This window comes from Mustelus asterias, chromosome 30, assembly GCF_964213995.1.
Source record: "Mustelus asterias chromosome 30, sMusAst1.hap1.1, whole genome shotgun sequence".
In the NCBI taxonomy this organism is placed as follows: Eukaryota; Metazoa; Chordata; class Chondrichthyes; order Carcharhiniformes; family Triakidae; genus Mustelus; species Mustelus asterias.
Genome location: NC_135830.1, coordinates 4,435,316 through 4,453,746, shown reverse-complemented (window position 1 = coordinate 4,453,746; position 18,431 = coordinate 4,435,316). Strand labels below are relative to the sequence as shown.

The 18,431-nt window shown below is 47.0% G+C and overlaps 1 protein-coding gene across 1 annotated transcript; it reads right to left on the bottom strand.

Annotated features, from left to right (window-relative positions):
* Positions 1-12,063: 12,063 nt before the first annotated feature.
* On the bottom strand, positions 12,064-18,087 carry LOC144480963 (uncharacterized). Its single transcript, XM_078200581.1, has 2 exons — positions 17,962-18,087; positions 12,064-14,384 (listed from the first exon to the last, which is right to left on the bottom strand). The coding sequence occupies exon 2, from the start codon at positions 14,011-14,013 to the stop codon at positions 12,976-12,978; it is 1,038 nt and encodes a 345-aa protein (XP_078056707.1). The 5' UTR covers positions 14,014-14,384; positions 17,962-18,087; the 3' UTR covers positions 12,064-12,975.
* Positions 18,088-18,431: the final 344 nt, after the last annotated feature.

Genomic DNA, 18,431 nt, shown 5'->3' with positions numbered 1-18,431 from the left:
TATCGAGTGGGAATGGGACTGGAATGTCATACAGAGAGTCAGCCTGGACTCGATTTACCGAATGGATTCCTTCTGTGCTGTAATGACTTTATGACTGGAAATGTATAACATCGCTACAGCCTTATATTACAATGCAAGAAATGATAATAAATGTATTTTATTACAGAAACATATCATATGGGTATCATATAACAACACGAGACATATCTCTGTCCTATATTAATGTACTGTACCCCTTAAATGTCAGCCATCTCCTGGAAAGCTGCCCTTTAATGTGAACATTAGGAAAAAGACCATCCTTTTCGACAGACAAATAAATGTGTCAAGCTGAGGGAGCAAAGGATGTTTACCAGGCTGATTCAGGGAATCGCAGGACTGATGTATGAGGAGAGACTGACGAGGTTAGGATTGTTTTCGTTGGAGTTCAGATGAATGAGGGGGGAATCTGATAGAGACTTATAAAATTCTAACAGGTCGAGACAGGATAGATGCAGGGAGGATGTTCCCGATGGAGTCCAGAACCGGGGGTCACAGTCTGAGGATTCAGGGTAGACCATTTAGGACGGAGGTGAGGAGACATTTCTTCACCCAAAGAGAGGTCACCCTGTGGAATTTATTACCACAGGAAGTAGTTGATGCCAAAACATTGAATGTATTCAAGAGGCGGCTGGATAAAGCACTTGGAGCGAATGGGATCAAAGGTTATGGGGAAAAAGCAGGATTAGGCTATTGAGTTGGATGATCAGCCATGATTGTAATGAATGGCAGAGCAGGCTCGAAGGGCCAAGTGGCCTCCTCCTGCTCCTATCTTCTATGTTTCTATATCAATGTCTTTAAGAGAGAGAGAGACCTGGGCCAACCTTTCCAGAGTCTGCACCCTCCCTGGATTCACTTCCTTTCCCTTCAGTTGCTGCAAGTCCCCAATTTCCCCCAGAATGAGAAAATAAGTGGAAAGGGGGAGAAAAGAAAGTGTTTTACTCACAGATGTTGGCCTCTTATTAGGTCAAACCAAATAAACAAACTCAGGAAGTTTGAGTCTGTCTGAAGCTCAATCCGCATTCACACAAAGCCCGCGCTCTGATTGGCTGGAGGACCACAGTCCTTCCGGTCCTCCAAATCTTCCCATTGGCCAGAGCTGGTCAGGGGCCGTGAATCAAAAGTGCGCATGTGCGGATTTTGGGCGACTGCGCATGTGCGGGTGTGGGGCGGGGCCCGGGACAAAGCCAACTCACTGACCATTGTCTGTCCGGGTCTTCCAGCCTTTCCCATTGGGCAACAGCTAAGCGCGGTTGGAGGGCAAAGTCCCGCCCACCGCCATGTGGGGCTCCGCCCCTCATTGTCTGTCTGCGGGGAATTGACCAATGGGAACTCTGGAAGACCGGAGGGTCTCTGGTCCTCCAGCCAATCAGAGCTCCCCCATTGTCTGAATGCGGAAGTTGGACAATGAGCTTGTTCAGCTGCTCATTCCTGCCCAGCAAAGCTGCTGCTTCTCTCTCTCTGAATGGAGATTGAGCTTCAGACAGACTCAAACTTCCTCCCGTCTTCAATATCTGTGAGTAAAACATTTCTTTCCTCCACCATTCCATTTCTTTCTTCATTCTGGAGTTGTATTTTTAACTTCCAGGTCACTCGCTGCTGAAATATAAATCCTCCTTACATTCTTCATGTATCTCTCACCAGGTAATACAATGTATTACACACATCATCAGTCTGCTCATTTGTGTTCAAATGTAAAGCTTTAACGTGGCTGTCAGCTTGAAGATTTTCAGCTCTCTGTGTCCAGGACAGGAGGAAGTTTAACCGGGTGCTCCGGTTTCCTCCCACAGTCCAAAGATGTGCGGGTTAGGTTGATTGGCCAGGTTAAAAATTGCCCCTTAGAGTCCTGGGATGCGTAGGTTAGAGGGATTAGCGGGTAAAATATGTGGGGGTAGGGCCTGGGTGGGATTGTGGTCGGTGCAGACTCGATGGGCCGAATGGCCTCCTTCTGCACTGTAGGGTTTCTATGATATTAGTCTTCTATGATAAATCTTGTATCTGTTCTGTCTGCTTCAGAAGGCTTTTAACATCAGTGTGACTGGAAAAGCACTGAGATACCCACACAGTAGTGAGAGTGTTCCAATGCGCTGACTGTGGAAAAAGCTTTAACTAGTTACACAGCCTGAAAAAACATCAGACCATTCACAGTGGGGTGATAACTTTTGCATTCTGCGCCTGGACAAATTTTCAACTCATCATCACTCATTCAGAAGGACACCACAACATGAAAAAACTGTGGAAATGTGGGGACTGTAGGAAAGGATTCCAGTTCCCATCTGCGCTTGAAGTTCATCGACGCAGTCACACTGGGGAGAAGCCATTCATAGAAATCATAGAAACCCTACAGTGCAGAAGGAGGCCATTCGGCCCATCGAGTCTGCACCGACCACAATCCCACCCAGGCCCTACCCCCATATATTTACCTGCTAATCCCTCTAACCTACGCATCCCAGGACTCTAAGGGGCAATTTTTAACCTGGCCAATCAACCTAACCCGCACATCTTTGGACTGTGGGAGGAAACCAGAGCACCCGGAGGAAACCCACGCAGACACGAGGAGAATGTGCAAACTCCACACAGACAGTGACCCGAGCCGGGAATCGAACCCGGGACCCTGGAGCTGTGAAGCAGCAGTGCTAACCACTGTGCTACCGTGCCGCCCTCAGTGTGAAATGGGATTCAGTCAGTTCTCCAGCCTGCAGAAGCACCAGCGAGTTCACATTGGGGAGAAGCCATTCACCTGCTCTGAGTGTGGGAAGGGATTCACTCGGTTAACCAGCCTTCGGAGACATAATGTCACTCACACTAGTGAGAGGCCCTTTCAATGCTGACTGTGGGAGGGATTTCAAAAACTCTGTCAATGTTGGTTCACCAGCATATTCATTCTGAGGAGAGACCATTCTGCTGCTCTGAGTGTGGGAAGGGATTCACTGAGTTATCTAATCTGCTGAGACAAAATCACTCACAGCAATGAGAGACGCTTTAAATGCTCTGACTGTGGGAGTGGCTTCAAAACTTCTTTGGAGTTGATGTCCCACCAGCGCATTCACACTGGGGAGAGGCCATTCACCTGCTCTCAGTGTGAGAAGGGATTCAATGATTCAACCTACCTGCAGAGACACCTTCAAGTCCACACTGGGGAGAGGCCGTTCACCTGCTCTCAGTGTGAGAAGAGATTCAATGATTCAACCTACCTGCAGAGACACCTTCAAGTCCACACTGAGGAGAGGCCATTCTCCTGCTCTCAGTGTGGGAAGGGATTTTGTGATGCATCCCACCCGCAGACACCCCAGTGAGTTCACAAGTGATGACAGGGGTTGGATTCTGCTGTCATTGTTGCTGTTAATCACATCCAGGACTGAACTATTTTCAGGGCTGTCCCCTTTGAGTGCCCAGACAAAGAGTTTTGGAGTTTTTCAAAGCTACAGCTAATAATCTGGTAGTCCAGCTGGTGGCCCACCAGAGGGGCCTGAATAATACATTACACAGACAGTTATACTTTCAGATCCAGTCACAAGGAATTAGCAAATACCAATCAAATCTGTATATTTGTTCAGAGATTATCCATCTCCACTCAACTAATAGTTAGGATTACATCATGTGTGAGTATAGCTGTCCAATTATCATTTGTGCACATTTCTGGGATCCTTTGTATGGTTTGCTTCAGTTAAAAGACTTAATTTTAAGATATTCCTGTCTATGTAACTACTTAGGCTGAGCTTTAAAGCGAACTTGGTCACATTTTAAAACTCAGCTGGGAATTCTGGGACGAGTTTAGAAATTGACTGCATTCTTTGAAAATACAATGTTAGCAGAAACAATGCTTTTCATAAACAACATTTTTCATGGCCACAGCTGCCAATTGTTTATGGAATTTAGGGACACAGTTTGTACCAGCAATTTCAATAACACGGGGAAGAATTCATATATTGCAGTAAAAGTTATCTGTCTAGTTTGTTCAGCCCAGTGTGAGGTTTGAGTTCAGGTCTGTACAGGGCCTGGCTGTGAAGCCAGTCTCCAACATTTCTCTCTCTCTCCACTTCTGTCGTATTAATTTTAAGTTTTATTCAAGAAAGAAAATCATCTTAAATTCGTACCAAGTGCTACCCATGTCTATTCTAAGGAATGAATGGACCCCGACAGAAGCTGATCCTGTGCAAGGTTTGGATCGAATCTGTATCAGGACGAGCTTCTGCTGGTCCCTCTCTCTCTCAAGTAAACATTTTTTTGCTTTCTGTAACGTGTTAATTTTTAAATGATGCTCAATAAATGGAGTTCAACTTTGGACCAGTGCGGTCTACGTCTATTCTAAGGAATGAACAGACCCTATAGCATCTACTTAATTATGTCATCGAACATGTATTTTCTGTACTTATCTATGAACTTTCAGGCACGAGTACGATAGATAGATGTCTGACTAGTGGTGTATCAAACTCCCTTGCTCATTGTCCCTTGTTCTAATGGGCACTCATAAGCTGCAGCTGCAAATGGTTCAATTGAATTCTTGTGCGCACACTGCATGATTGGAGCCTCCCTTGCAATTCAAAGTTTTGTGGTCCTTGACTATTATCTGGAGGCCGCCTAGTTCTGAGGCATCTGGTTTCTCAGAGCTTCTGTCTTTGAGAACTTAGCAGCTTATGTGATTATTAACCCTTTCAGTTCCCCTTTTGACCTTTGGTGATCACCCAAACAGGCCAACATGATGTTACAATGATGGGCGGCACGGTAGCACAGAGGTTAGCACTGCTGCTTCACAGCTCCAGGGACCTGGGTTCGATTCCCGGCTTGGGTCACTGTCTGTGTGGAGTTTGCACATTCTCCTCGTGTCTGCGTGGGTTTCCTCCGGGTGCTCCGGTTTCCTCCCACAGTCCAAAGATGTGCGGGTCAGGTTGATTGGCCATGCCAAAATTGCCCTTAGTGTCCTGGGTTGCGTAGGTTAGAGGGATTAGTGTGTAAATATGTAGGGATTTGGGGGTAGGGCCTGGGTGGGATTGTGGTCGGTGCAGACTCGATGGGCCAAATGGCCTCTTTCTGTGCTGTAAGGTTTCTAAGTTACAAGCATCTCTCCCTTTCTTCTGAACAGCAGGCACTACAAATGGACTTCAGTTCCACACTCAATGTGTAGCTTGGTCAATGAAAGCTGCTGCCATACCCCACAGTACAGTAAAACGTGTTATTGGTCTAAATGGGCATGATCGATTTCTAATTTGTTTCTTGAGGGTGCTAATCATCTATTGATATCATTTTCCATTGTCTCCAATTTTGTGCAAAACCAGATAAACTAAACTCAGGGGTCCCATAGTCCCCCTGACTAGCCGTCTGAGGTATCAATTACTTGTGGGACCCTCCCCGTCATTAAAGTTTGTTCCTGCTACTTCTTGCTAAGATTAAAGAACACTTTGATATCTCCATTGCCCATTTGTCCAAGATGGGGGAAATATGGTGTCGATGTTTTGGACAGGTTGGTCAGAACATTGACTACAGGAGTTGCGACGTCTTGTTGAAGTTGTACAAAACATTGGTACGGCCACCCTTGGAATACTGTGTACAGTTCTGGTCACCCTAATATGAGAAAAAATATTATTAAACTAGAAAGAGTGCAGAAAAGATTTACCAGGATGCTACCGGGACTTGATGGTTTGAGTTATAAGGAGAGGCTGGGTAGACTGGGACTTTTTTTCTGGAGCGTAGGAGGCTTTGGAGTGATCTTATAGAGGTCTATAAAATAATGAGGGGCAAAGATCAGCAAGATAAGCAACATCTTTTCCCAAAGGTAGAGGAGTCTAAAACTAGAGGGCGTAAGTTTAAAGTGAGGGGAAGAGATACAAAAGCATCCTGAGGGGCAATTTGGTCACACAGAGGGTGGTATCTGGAACGAGCTATCAGAGGTAGTAATAGAGGCGGGTACAATTGTCTTTTAAAAAGCATTTAGACAGCTCCGTGGATAAGATGGGTATAGAGGGATATGGGCCAGATGTGGGCAAATAGGATTCGCTTAGTGGTTAAGAAAAGGGTGGCATGCACAAGTTGGGCTGAAGGGCCTGTTTCCATGCTGTAAACCTCTGACTCTATGAGGTTATTTGAAGATTACAATTACTCCTCTCTTGTTATTTGGAATGAGTTACTTTACTTTCCTCATAACCTTAAAACACATCTCAGTGCTTGAAAGTGATTGGTCTGCTTGATATAACAGTACACTCAGCTAATGGATATTGTGTGGCTCGGTTTAGCTCAGTTGGCTGGTGAGTGATGCGGAGTGACACCAACAGTGCGGGTTCAATTCCTGTACCGGCTGAGGTTAATCGTGAAGGCCCCACCTTCTCAACCTTGCCCCTGGCTTGGGGTGTGGTGATCCTCAGGTCAAATCACCAGTCAGCTCTCCCCCTTCAAAGTGGAGAGCAGCCTATGGTCATCTGGGACTACGGAGATTTGACTTTATACTTTTTATTAAAACATAAAGGAACCAAAGAGTTACAAAAGCTTATTACAGAACTTCATTCTAAACTTATTAAATTAAAGATGGTTACACAGTGTGAAATAAAGTGACTTCTCTGGAACATCACAGGTTAAACAGCACTAATTTAATGCACAAGTCTGGATATTTTAACAGTTGTTTTTCTGAGTATGATGGACTTTGGATTTCGAGAACCAAACGGATCATTTTAATTGCGAGGGAGGTCGATAGTTTGGACCAGTCATTGTTCAACCTTATGATCAAGGCAAAATAATGTGGATGCTGGAATCTGAAACCAAAACAGAAAACAGTGGAAAATCTCAGCAGGTCTGGCAGCATCTGTGGAGAGAGAATAGAGCCAACGTTTCGAGTCCGGATGACTCTTCGTCAGAGCTGTTGTTCAACCTTGACATCTTGCATTGCTGCTTTAAGGCCAAATGTTCTTTCTCCCTTGTCCATTCTGAGTTTGATGCTAAAATCAAGTCATGTGATGAACTTTTGTCCCAGAATTCAGAAAAAAATCATATTGAGGTGACACAAGAGGTGTGTGTAAACTAAATTAGAATTCATCATTTAATGTTGGTTTCTCTACCTTGAGGCAAAGATTTCCTGGGCGTTTGATGACCCACATAATACCTCTACTGCTGTGTATCAAATATCTCACATTGCGCTTTCTCCTGTTTGAACCATGCAGGAAATTGGACCTGTTTTTGCTAAAACAATGGCTGGTACCCATTTCTTAGTTGCAGAGCTCACACACAATCTCCTTGTTGAAACAAGTGTTGTTTTGCCCTCCTGTCTCACCTAGTAACATGAGATTGCTGTTGATGATCTACTAACTCTGAAGTTTCTGGAGATGATAAATCAAACATAGTTCTCAACTTTCTTTAAGAGGAGTAATGCAGGTGAACTTTGGGGTCGCAGGAGTTTTCTATAAGATGCCACTTTTTCTTCAATCTGAGCATCCAGACCCGGCCACCAAAAGTAACAATGTGCTCCTTCCTTCATCCAGACTATACCAGGATGTCCTTCATGTATTTGTTCAAGAATTCTCCCATGCAGACTAGGAGGAATGATCACTCAGGTTCCCCACAATAGACACCCACATTGGACAGTCCACTCAAGCTTTCTTGATACACGTGGTTTCAAATCAGGAAGCAAAGGATGTGTTCCAGCTCTCGGTGCTCACTGAGCCTTGATTGCAGTTGAAGAAAGTGGTAAATATCTGGAACCCACTTTTGATGAGGGAGGGTGACGCAGAGATAATGGAATGTTTCCAAAAGGAAATTGGATGGGCAATTGAGGGAAGAAAATCGACAGGGATTCGGAGAGAGAACAGTGCAACGGTTTGATTACAGAGAGCCAGCATGGACTCAATGGGCTGAATAGCCCCATTCCCAATCTTAATGCCTAATCTAAAGAGAGAAATTTCAGCTGCTCCAGTCTCTCAAACTCACTGAAGTCCCTCATCCCTGGAGCCATTCTCGTAAATCTCCTCTGCACCCTCTCTAAGAACTTCACATCTTTCCTAAAGTGTGAGGCCCATGTGTAGGGTTCCATTCCAGAGGGATAGAATTGAAAAGCTGGGATGTCCTGTTCAACTTGTTTCGAACCAGGGTCACACTACACTGGGAGCACTGCCAACATTAGTGATCTCCATTTAGAAAAAGGAAATAGAGGCACTGGAGAAGGAACAACAAAGATTCACAAGAATAATCCCGGTGGGTGTGCCCCTACACAACAAGTACTCCTGCCTGAGTACTGCTGGGGGGGACAGCCCGCCTGGGGGAAGCAGCAGTGGCCGTGTCTCCGGGGTGGAGTCCGGCCCTGTAACTCAGAGGGCTAAGGAAAAGAGGAGGAAGGCAGTATTAATCGGGGACTTGACAGTCAGGGGGACGGACAGGCGATTTTGCGGAGGCAGGCGGGAGTCTTGGATGGTGGTCTGCCTCCCTGGGGCTGGGATCCAGGATGTCGCTGGGCGAGTCCCAGAAATCCTGAGGTGGGAGGGAGAGGAGCCGGAGGTAGCGGTACATATTGGTACCACTGATGTGGGTAGGAAGGGGTCATGAAAAGAGAGTATAGGGAATTAGGGAGACAGCTGAGAAGGAGGAAAGCAAAGGTAGTAATCTCAGGATTGCTGCCTGTGCCACGGGAAGGTGAGGGCAGGAATGGAGTGAGATGGAGGATGAATGTGTGGCTGAGGGACTGGTGCAGGGGGCAGGGATTCAGGTTCCTGGACCATTGGGACCTCTTCAGGGGCAGGTGTGACCTGTACACAAAAAATGGGTGGCACTTGAATCCCAGGGGGACCAATATCCTGGCGGGAAGGTTGGCTAAGGCTACTGGGGAGAGTTTAAACTAGATAGGTTGGGGGGAGGGGATCAAAATGAGGTGACTGAGAGTGAGGAAGGTAGCTCGCAAACAGAGAAGGGTTATAGGCAGTGCAAGAGGGCGGATGGACAGGGAATAGAGAAGGGGAGAGCTCAGACCAAAGGATTGAGATGTGTTTACTTTAATGCCAGGAGTATAGTGAATAAAGGGGATGAGCTCAGAGCATGGATCGATGCCTGGAAGTATGATGTGGTGGCCATTACGGAGACTTGGATGTCTCAGGGACAGGACTTGGATACTCCAGGTGCCGGGATTCAGATGTTTCAGGAAGGACAGGGAGGGAGGCAAGAGAGGGGGTGGAGTGGCACTGCTGATCAGGGATAGTGTCACAGCTGTAGAGAAGGTGTATGCTGTGGAGGGATTGTCCACCGAGTCTCTGTGGGTGGAAGTTCAGAGTGGGAAGCGGCCGGTCACTTTGCTGGGAGTTTTCTATAGGCCGCCCAATAGTAACAGGGAGGTGGAGGAGCAGATAGGGAAACAGATCCTGGAGAGATGCAGTAATAGCAGAGTTGTTGTGATGCGTTATGCAAGTTATTACCAACTATGGCAAAGAATGGTTAAATGCTTGGAATAAATAGCCTCTTCATGGAGGAAAACAGGAAGCTCCTACAGAATTATGTTTTGATCAATACACAATATGTAGTTTATAAATATCTAATATATAATTGGTTCAGGGTCTGATTTTATTCTCGGGTCTATATGGCAGTGCTATACTGTATAATAAAAATAATCAAGCGGCAGTTGTATCATACCACTTTACACATCACAACCGTGATATCCAAACCCTTTTAACATCAGTTGTTTCTATTTTTAAACTGAGTTCCAGATTAAGACCCCTGCATTTTAGAAACATAACAGGTGCCAAATGAAAATCAAAGTTTGTACAATACATACTGGTTAATGGATTAGAAACGTTATGGTTTGATTTTTAACTGGCTAGAATTTGAGCTTTGCCCAAACCTTGAACAATAAATGGCACATGTTGTGATGGGAGACTTTAATTTCCCAAACAGAGATTGGAATATCCCTTGGGTAAGGGGATTGGATGGGGAAGAGTTCGTTAAGTGTGTTCAGGAGGGTTTCCTGACACAGCATGTGGACAAGCCTACAAGAGGAAAGGCTGTACTTGATCTGATACTGACCAATGAACCTGGACAGGTGTCAGATCTCTCAGTGGGAGAGCATCTTGGGGATAGCGATCATAACTCTATCTCCTTTAGGCTTGCATTGGAAAAAGAGAGGATCAGGCAAGCTAGGAAAGTGTTTATATGGAGTAAGGGGAAATATGAACACATTAGACAGCAAATTAGAGGAGTAAATTGGAAGGAGGTATTCTCGGGGAAATGTACTGAAGAGAGGTGGCAGTTTTTCAAGGAATGTCTGTCTAGATTTCTACAGGACAACGTTCTGAGCAGACAGGGAGGTGTTGGTCAGTTAAAGGAACCGTGGTGCACGAAAGCTGTGTGGGACCTAGTCGAGAAGAAAAGGAAAGCGTACAAAAGGTTCAGAGAGCTTGGCGAAGATAGGGATTTAGAAGAGTATATTGCTTGTAGGAAGGGACTAAAGAAGGAAATGATGAGAGCCAGAAAGGATCACGAGAAGGCCCTGGCAGGTAGGGTTAAGGAGAACCCGAAGGCATTCTATAAATATGTGAAGAGTAAAAGGATGAGACGTGACGGAATAGGGCCTATAAAAGGTGAAGGCGGGAAAGTCTGTACGGAACCAGTAGAAATGGCAGAGGTGCTCAATGAGTATTTTGCCTCGGTTTTCACAGAGGAGAAAGACCTGGGTGTATGTACTGTGGGCGTGCGGTGGACTGAAAGGATTGAGTATGTGGATTTTAAGGAAGAGGTTGTGCTGGAATCTTTGAATGGCATCAAGATAGATAAGTCGCCGGGTCCGGATGGGATGTACCCCAGGTTACTGTGGGAGGAGAGGGAAGAGATTGCAGAGCCTCTGGCGATGATCTTTGTGTCGTCGATGGAGACGGGAGAGGTGCCGGAGGATTAGAGGATTGCGGATGTGGTTCCTATTTTCAAGAAGGGGAATAGGGATAGCCCAGGAAATTACCGACCGGTGAGCCTAACCTCAGTGGTTGGTAAACTGATGGAGAAGGTCCTGAGGGACAGGATTTATGAGCATTTAGAGAGGTTTAGTATGCTCAAGAATACTCAGCATGGCTTTGTCAAGGGCAGATCGTGCCTTACGAGCCTGGTGGAGTTCTTCAAAAATGTGACTAAACACATTGACGAAGGGAAGGCGGTAGATGTGGTTTATATGGATTTTAGCAAGGCGTTCGATAAGGTCCCCCATGCAAGGCTTCCAGAAAAAGTGAGAGGGCATGGGATCCAAGGGGCTGCTGCCCGGTGGATCCAGAACTGGCTTTCCCAAAGGAGGCAGAGAGTGTGTATAGATGGGTCTTTTTCTAAATGGGTGTCGGTCACCAGTGGTGTGCCCCAGGGATCTGTTCTGGGACCCTTGCTGTTTGTCATTTTCATAAATGACCTGGATGAGGAAGCGGAGGGATGGGTTGGTAAGTTTGCCGACAACACGAAGGTTGGTAGGGTTGTGGATAGTCTGGAGGGATGTCAGAAGTTACAGAGGGACATAGATAGGATGCAAGACTGGGCGGACAAGTGGCAGATGGACTTCAACCCAGATAAATGCGTCGTGGTCCATTTTGGTAGGTCAAATGAGATGAAGGAGTACAATATAAAGGGAAAGACGCTTAGTACTGTAGAGGATCAGAAGGACCTTGGGGTCCGGGTCCATAGGACTCTAAAATCGGCCCCGCAGGTGGAGGAGGTAGTTAAAAAGGCGCATGGTGTGCTGGCCTTTATCAATCGAGGGATTGAGTTTAGGAGTCCGGGGATAATGATGCAGCTATATAAGACCCTCGTCAGACCCCACTTGGAGTACTGTGCTCAGTTCTGGTCGCCTCACTCTTGGAAGGATGTGGAAAAGATTGAAAGGGTGCAGAGGAGATTTACAAGGATGCTGCCTGGATTGAGTGGCATGCCTTATGAGGATAGGCTGAGGGAGCTCGGTCTTTTCTCCTTGGAGAGACGAAGGATGAGAGGAGACCTAATAGAGGTGTATAAGATGTTGAGAGGCATAGATCGGGTGGACTCTCAGAGGCTTTTTCCCAGGGTGGAAATGTCTGCTACGAGAGGACACAGGTTTAAGGTGCTGGGGGGTAGGTACAGGGGAAATGTTCGGGGTAAGTTTTTCACACAGAGGGTGGTGGGTGAGTGGAATCGGCTGCCGTCAGTGGTGGTGGAGGCGAACTCAATAGGGTATTTTAAGAGACTCCTGGATGAGTACATGGAGCTTAATAGGATGGAGGGTTATAGGTAGGTCTCGAAGGTAGGGATGTGTTCGGCACAACTTGTGGGGCCGAAGGGCCTGTTTGTGCTGTAGTTTTTCTATGTTTCTATGTTTCTAACTGAGAGCATTTAACCCTCAGGAAAGATTGGCGCTGCTTTTCTCGAGAAAAGAGAAGACTGAAGGGTGACCTGATGGAAGTCTTTAAGATTATGAAGGGGTTCAATAATCCAACAGGGATTTCAGTGAGAAACCTCTTTACCCAGCGAGTGGTGAGAATGTGGAACTCACCACCACAGCGAGTGGTTGAGGTGAACAGCATGAATACATTGAAGAGGAAGCTAGATACATACATGAGGGAGAGAGGAATAGAAGGATATGCTGATGGGGGGAGATGAAGAGGGGTGGGTGGAGGCTCATGTGGATCATAAATACTGACACAGACCAATTGAGCCGACTGGCCTGGCCCTGTGCTGTAGACTCAATGGAACAGAGACAAATGTATTTATCTACCTACAATGGGAGGAAAACCATACCATCCAGGATAAAATAAATGTCCTTCATCAGCTTTTGTGCATCATTTCAGTGGAAACGTGCTCTCACAGGCTCAAAGAAACCCTCCGACCCTCCCACTTCACCACCTGTCAGAATGAACATGGTTCAGTCCTGGATGTGATTAACAGCAGAGTAACAGCAGAATCCAACTCCTGTCATCACTTGTGAACTCGCTGGTGTCTCAGCAACTTGGATGACTGAGTGAATGTTTTCCCTCACACAGCACCGGTGGATGGCCTCTCCTCGGTGTGAACTCGCTGGTGTCTCTTCAGGGTATTTGAATGTCTGAATCCCTTGTCACACACAGTGCAGATGAACGGCCTCTCCCCGGTGTGAATTCGCTGGTGTCTCAGCAGGGTGGATGACCACCTGAACCTCTTTGTGCAGTGAGAGCAGCTGTATTGTCTCTCCTCAGTGTGAATGCGCTGGTGTGTCTGCAGATTGGATAACTGAGCAAATTCCTTCCCACACACAGAGCAGCTGAACGGCCTCTCCCCGGTGTGAACTCGCTGGTGGTTCAGCAGAGTGGATGAATCTCTGAATCCATTCCCACAATCAGAGCAGATAAACAGCCTCTCCCCAGTGTGAACTCGCTGGTGTCTCCGCAGATTGGATACCTGAGTGAATCCCTTCCCACAATCAGAGCAGGTAAACGGCCTCTCCCTGCTGTGAACTAGCTGGTGATCCTGCAGGGTGGATGCACGTTTGAATCCCTTCCCACACGTGGTGCAGGTGAATGGTCTCTCCTCAGTGTGAAGTCGCTGGTGCGTCAGCAGGTTGGATGAATTTGTGAATCCCTTCCCACACACAGAGCAGGTGAATGGCCTCTCCCCGGTGTGAACTCGCTGGTGTGTCAGTAGATTGGATGACCGAGCGAAACTCTTCCCACACTGAGAGCAGGTGAACGGTTTCTCACTTGAGTGAACTCGCTGGTGTGTCAGCAGGTGGGATGACTGAGTGAATCCCTTCCCACACACAGAGCAGGTGAACGGTCTCTCCCCAGTGTGAACTCGTTGGTGTTTCTGCAGATTGGATAACTGAGTGAATTCCTTCCCACACTCAGTGCAGGTGAACGGCCTCTCCCTGGTGTGAACTCGCTGGTGTCTTCGCAGGCTCGATGAATCAGTGAGTCTCTGTCCACACACAGAGCAGGTGAATGGCCTTGACCCAGTGTGACTGCGTCGATGAGTTTCCAGCTGAGATGGATACCTAAATCCCTTCCCACAGTCCCCACATTTCCAGCCTACCTCCATGATGTGGTTTTGTTGTGAATCTCTAGGTTGGATGATCAGTTGAAGCCTCGTCCACACACAGAACACGGATACAGTCTCTCTCTGCTGTGAATGATGCAATTCTTTTTCAGGCTGTGTAACTGGTTAAAGTCCTTTCCCACAGTCAATGCACTGGAACACTCTCCCTTGGGTGTGTGTGTGTCATGTGTGTGTGTCTTGGTGCTTTTCCAGTCACTCTGACGTTTAAAGCCTTCTAAAACAGCCAGAACAGAGAAGAATTTCTCCTTCAAGATTCAAAGGCCGATGATATACAGATCCCGATGAATTGAGTGACTCTGTCGAATCTTGTTTAGTTTGAGATTTCTGTCTGTAAGTCCTCAGCTTCTAATATCCTGTGAAAGGAGTTTGCAAAAGTAATCACTGTCTTCTTTTTAGGTCAAACCAAACCAAGTAAACAAACTCAGATTAAATCAGGACAAAGTAAAAGGGGCAGCTCCCCAAAAAGGAGGGGGAATAGCCCGAACAGAAATCAAAGTACAAAGGAAACTTAAAAACATCAAATTAAAATGTGATTATTGGGGTCAATAATGCACCCCAACCCCTGCGGTGCCCAGCGGGCGCGGAAAGCGTCAACCTCGCCCGTGGACACCGCATGCTCCCTCTCCAGGGACACCGCCGCGAACGTAGCCGCGGTAGAGGGGAAGACAGTCAGGATGGACGGCCCCCTCGATCGCCCGCAGCCTGGACCGGTAAATGGCGCGTTTCGCCAGGCCCAGGAGCAGGTTCACGAGGAGGTCGCCATCCCGACCCTCCCCTCTCCGCACCGGGTGTCCGTAGATCAGGAGCGTGGGACTGAAGTGCAAACAGAACATCAATAAAAGGTTCTTCAGGAAAACATAAAGGGAGTGCAGCCTAAGACACACAACATAGACATGGTCCACGGACTCCACAAGGCCGCAGAAAGGGCAGTCTTCGGAGCCCGTGAACCAGTGAATCCTACGGTTGTGCGGAACTGCTGCATGCATCACCCTCCACCCCAGGTCCCCGACGGAATTGGGGGAGATCCCTCCGTAGAGGGACCTCCAGCGGGGAATCACTGTCAGCACAGGGTAGAAATTCAAAACAGACAATTCTAGTGTTTCATGGAACATTCTTTCCTTTCTTAAAGAACAATGAAAATTACAGCACAGGAACAGGCTATTCGGCCCTCCAAGACTGCATCAACCATGCTGCCCAACTGAACTAAAGCCCCCTTCCCTTACGGGGACCATGTCCCTCTATTCTCATCCTATTCATGTATTTGTCAAGACGCCCCTTAAAAGTCACTACCGTATGTGCTTCCACTACCTTCCCCGGCAGCAAGTTCCAGGCACCCACCAACCTGTGTGTAAAAAACGTGCCTCGTCCATCTCCTTTAAACCTTGCCCCTCGCACCTTAAACCTGTGCCCCCAAGTAATTGACTCTCCCACCCTGGGAAAAGGCTTTTGACTATCCACTCTGTCCATGCTCTCAATCCCCAAAAGCTGTGAATCTCCATCCCACTCACCCTCCCTCCATTCTCACTCTGCTGTATCTAATATTCACCCTCCCAATTCTCCTGAAGGTGCTGATTGACAGATCCATGCTCACTGCTTCCTGTCCTGGACACACAGCTGAAAGTTTCCATGCAGGCTGCCAGAGATATATGTCTATATGACTGGATTAAAAATGTGAGATTGTACAGACTGGACTCACTTCCTTTTCCTTCAGCGGCTAAGGGTGGACAAGTCACCAGGACCCAATGAACTGACAACGAGGCTTTTAATGGAGGTTGCTGAAGAGATAGTGGACACTTTGGTTGAAATTTTTCGTAACTCGCTAAATTCCGGAAGAGTATCAGAAAGTTGGAAAACAGCCAATGTGACTCCCTGGTTCAAATAGGGAGAAAGGCAGAAGGCAGAGAACTATCGGCCAGTTAATTTATCATCTATTATTGGCAAGACGCAGGAGTCAATAATCAAAGAGGAAGTAGCTAATCATTTAAGAAAGTTGAATATAATCAAACCTCGTCAACATGGTTTTATGAAAGATAAATCATGTTTGACAAATTTGCTCGAATTCTTGGAGGATGTAAGAGGGAGTGTAGATCAAGAGCAATCTGTAGATGTAGTGTATTTAGATAGGGCAGCACCGTGACACAGTGGTTTGCACTGCTGCCTCACAGCGCCAGGGACCCGACTTCAATTCTGCCCTTGGTTGACAGTCTGCGTGGAATTTGCACATCCTCCCCGTGTCATAGAATCATAGAAACCCTACAGTGTAGAAAGAGGCCATTCGGCCCATCGAGTCTGCACCGACCACAATCCCACCCAGGCCCTACCCCCATATCCCTACATATTTACCCGCTAATCCCTCTAACCTACGCATCTCAAGACACTAAGGGGCAATTTTAGCATAGCCAATCAACCTAACCCGCACATCTTTGGACTGTGGGAGGAAACTGGAGCACCCGGAGGAAACCCACGCAGACACGAGGAGAATGTGCAAACTCCACACAGACAGTGACCCAAGCCGGGAATCGAACCCAGGTCCCTGGAGCTGTGAAGCAGCAGTGCTAACCACTGTGCTACCGTGCCGCCCATGATACCATGATAAATTGCCCCTTTGTGTCCAAATAGGTGGAGATTAGGGGATTAGTGGGGTAAAAATGTGGGCTTATGGGGATAGGGCCTGGGAAAGATGCTCTGTTCGAGAGTCGGTGCAGACCAGATGGGCCAAATGGCCTCCTTCTGCACTCTAGGGATTCTATGATTTCCAAAAGGCATTTGACAAGGTGCCACATAAGAGGCTGGCGCATAAAGTAAAGGCCCATGGAATTGATGGAAGTGTATTAGCATGGATTGAAAACTGACCGTCACATAGAAAACAGAGCGTTGGAATAAATGGGTCATTTTCAGAATGGAAAGATGTAACTAGTGGAGTACCACAGGGATCAGTTCTTGGCCTGCAATTGTTCATTATTCAATTAATGACCTGGAGGAAGGAACAGAATGTAAGGTTTCCAAATGATATGAAGATAGGCGGAAGGACATGTTGTGATGAGGATATTTTGATTCTGCAATGGGATATAGATAGATTGGCTGACAAAAACCTGGCAAATGGAGTTTAATGTGGAGAAGTGGGAGGTCATGTATTTCAGTAGGAGAAATCAAAAGGGAGATTATCTACATGGAGCGGCACTGCAGGTGAGTGAAGTACAGAGGGATCTGGATGTTCTTGCACATGAATCACAAAAGGCTAGCAGGCAGGTCCCACAATAGGTAAGAAGGAAAATGGAATTTTGACCTTTATTGCAGTTTTAAAACAGGGAGGTTGTGTGGTAACTGCATAGGGTGTTGGTGAGGCCTCACCTGGAATACTGTGTAGTTTTGATCTTCTTACTTAAACAAGGATATAGTAACATTGGATGTAGTCCAAAGGAGATTCACCAGGCAAATTCCTGGGTGAGAGGGTTGTCTTATTAAGAGAGAATAAATTGTCTAGGTCTGTATTCCTTGAAGCTTTGAAGACAAAGAGGTGACTTTATTGAAACATTAGATCCTGAGGGGGCTTGACAGGATAGATGGTGAGATATTTTTACAAGTGCGAAAGTCTGAAACAAGCTAAATGGTCGGTCATTTAAAACTGAGGTGCACAGAAATTTCTTCCCCCAGAGGGTGGTGAATGTCTGGAATTCTCTCCCCCACAGGTGGAGGCGAGACCACGATAAGTATTTAAAGTGGAGGTGGATAAATAGTTGATAGATCGAGGAATAGAGGGCTATGGGAAAAGGCTCACAAAAGGAGTTGAAACCGGCATAGATCAGCCATGAAGGGCCTGCTGGCCACTCCTGCTTCTATTTCTCGTGATCAGTTGCTGCAAGTCAACAGTTTCCCCCCAGAATGAAAAAAGGAATGGAAGGGGGGGAGAAAAGAAAATGTTTTACTCACAGATGTTGGAGAGACAGGAGGAAGTTTGAGTCTGTGTCTGAAGCTCATTCTTCATTCAGAGAAAGAGCAGCAGCAGCTTTGCTGGGCCGGAATGAGCAGCTGAACAAGCTCATTGTGCAACTTCCGCATTCAGACAATGGAGAAGCTTTGATTGGCTGGGGGACCAGAGTCCTTCCGGTCCTCCAGAATGCCCATTGGTCAGAGCCTGTGAGAGGCAGCGAGCGGAGCAGAGTCCTTCCGGTCCTCCAGAGTTCCCATTGGCCAATCCCCCGCAGACAGACAATGAGGGGCGGAGCCCCACGTGGGGGTGGGCGGGACTTTGCCCTCCAACCGCGCTGAGCTGTTGTCCAATGGGAAAGGCTGGAAGACCCGGACAGACAATGGTCAGTGCGCCGGCTTCGTCCCGGGCCCCGAACCACACCCGCACATGCGCATTCCCCCAAAACTCGCACATGCGCATGTTTGATTCA

What these genes read in the sequence shown, in the direction of transcription:
- LOC144480963 (XM_078200581.1), bottom strand. Translation starts at nt 14,013, where the DNA reads ATGGAGGTAGGCTGGAAATGTGGGGACTGTGGGAAGGGATTTAGGTAT.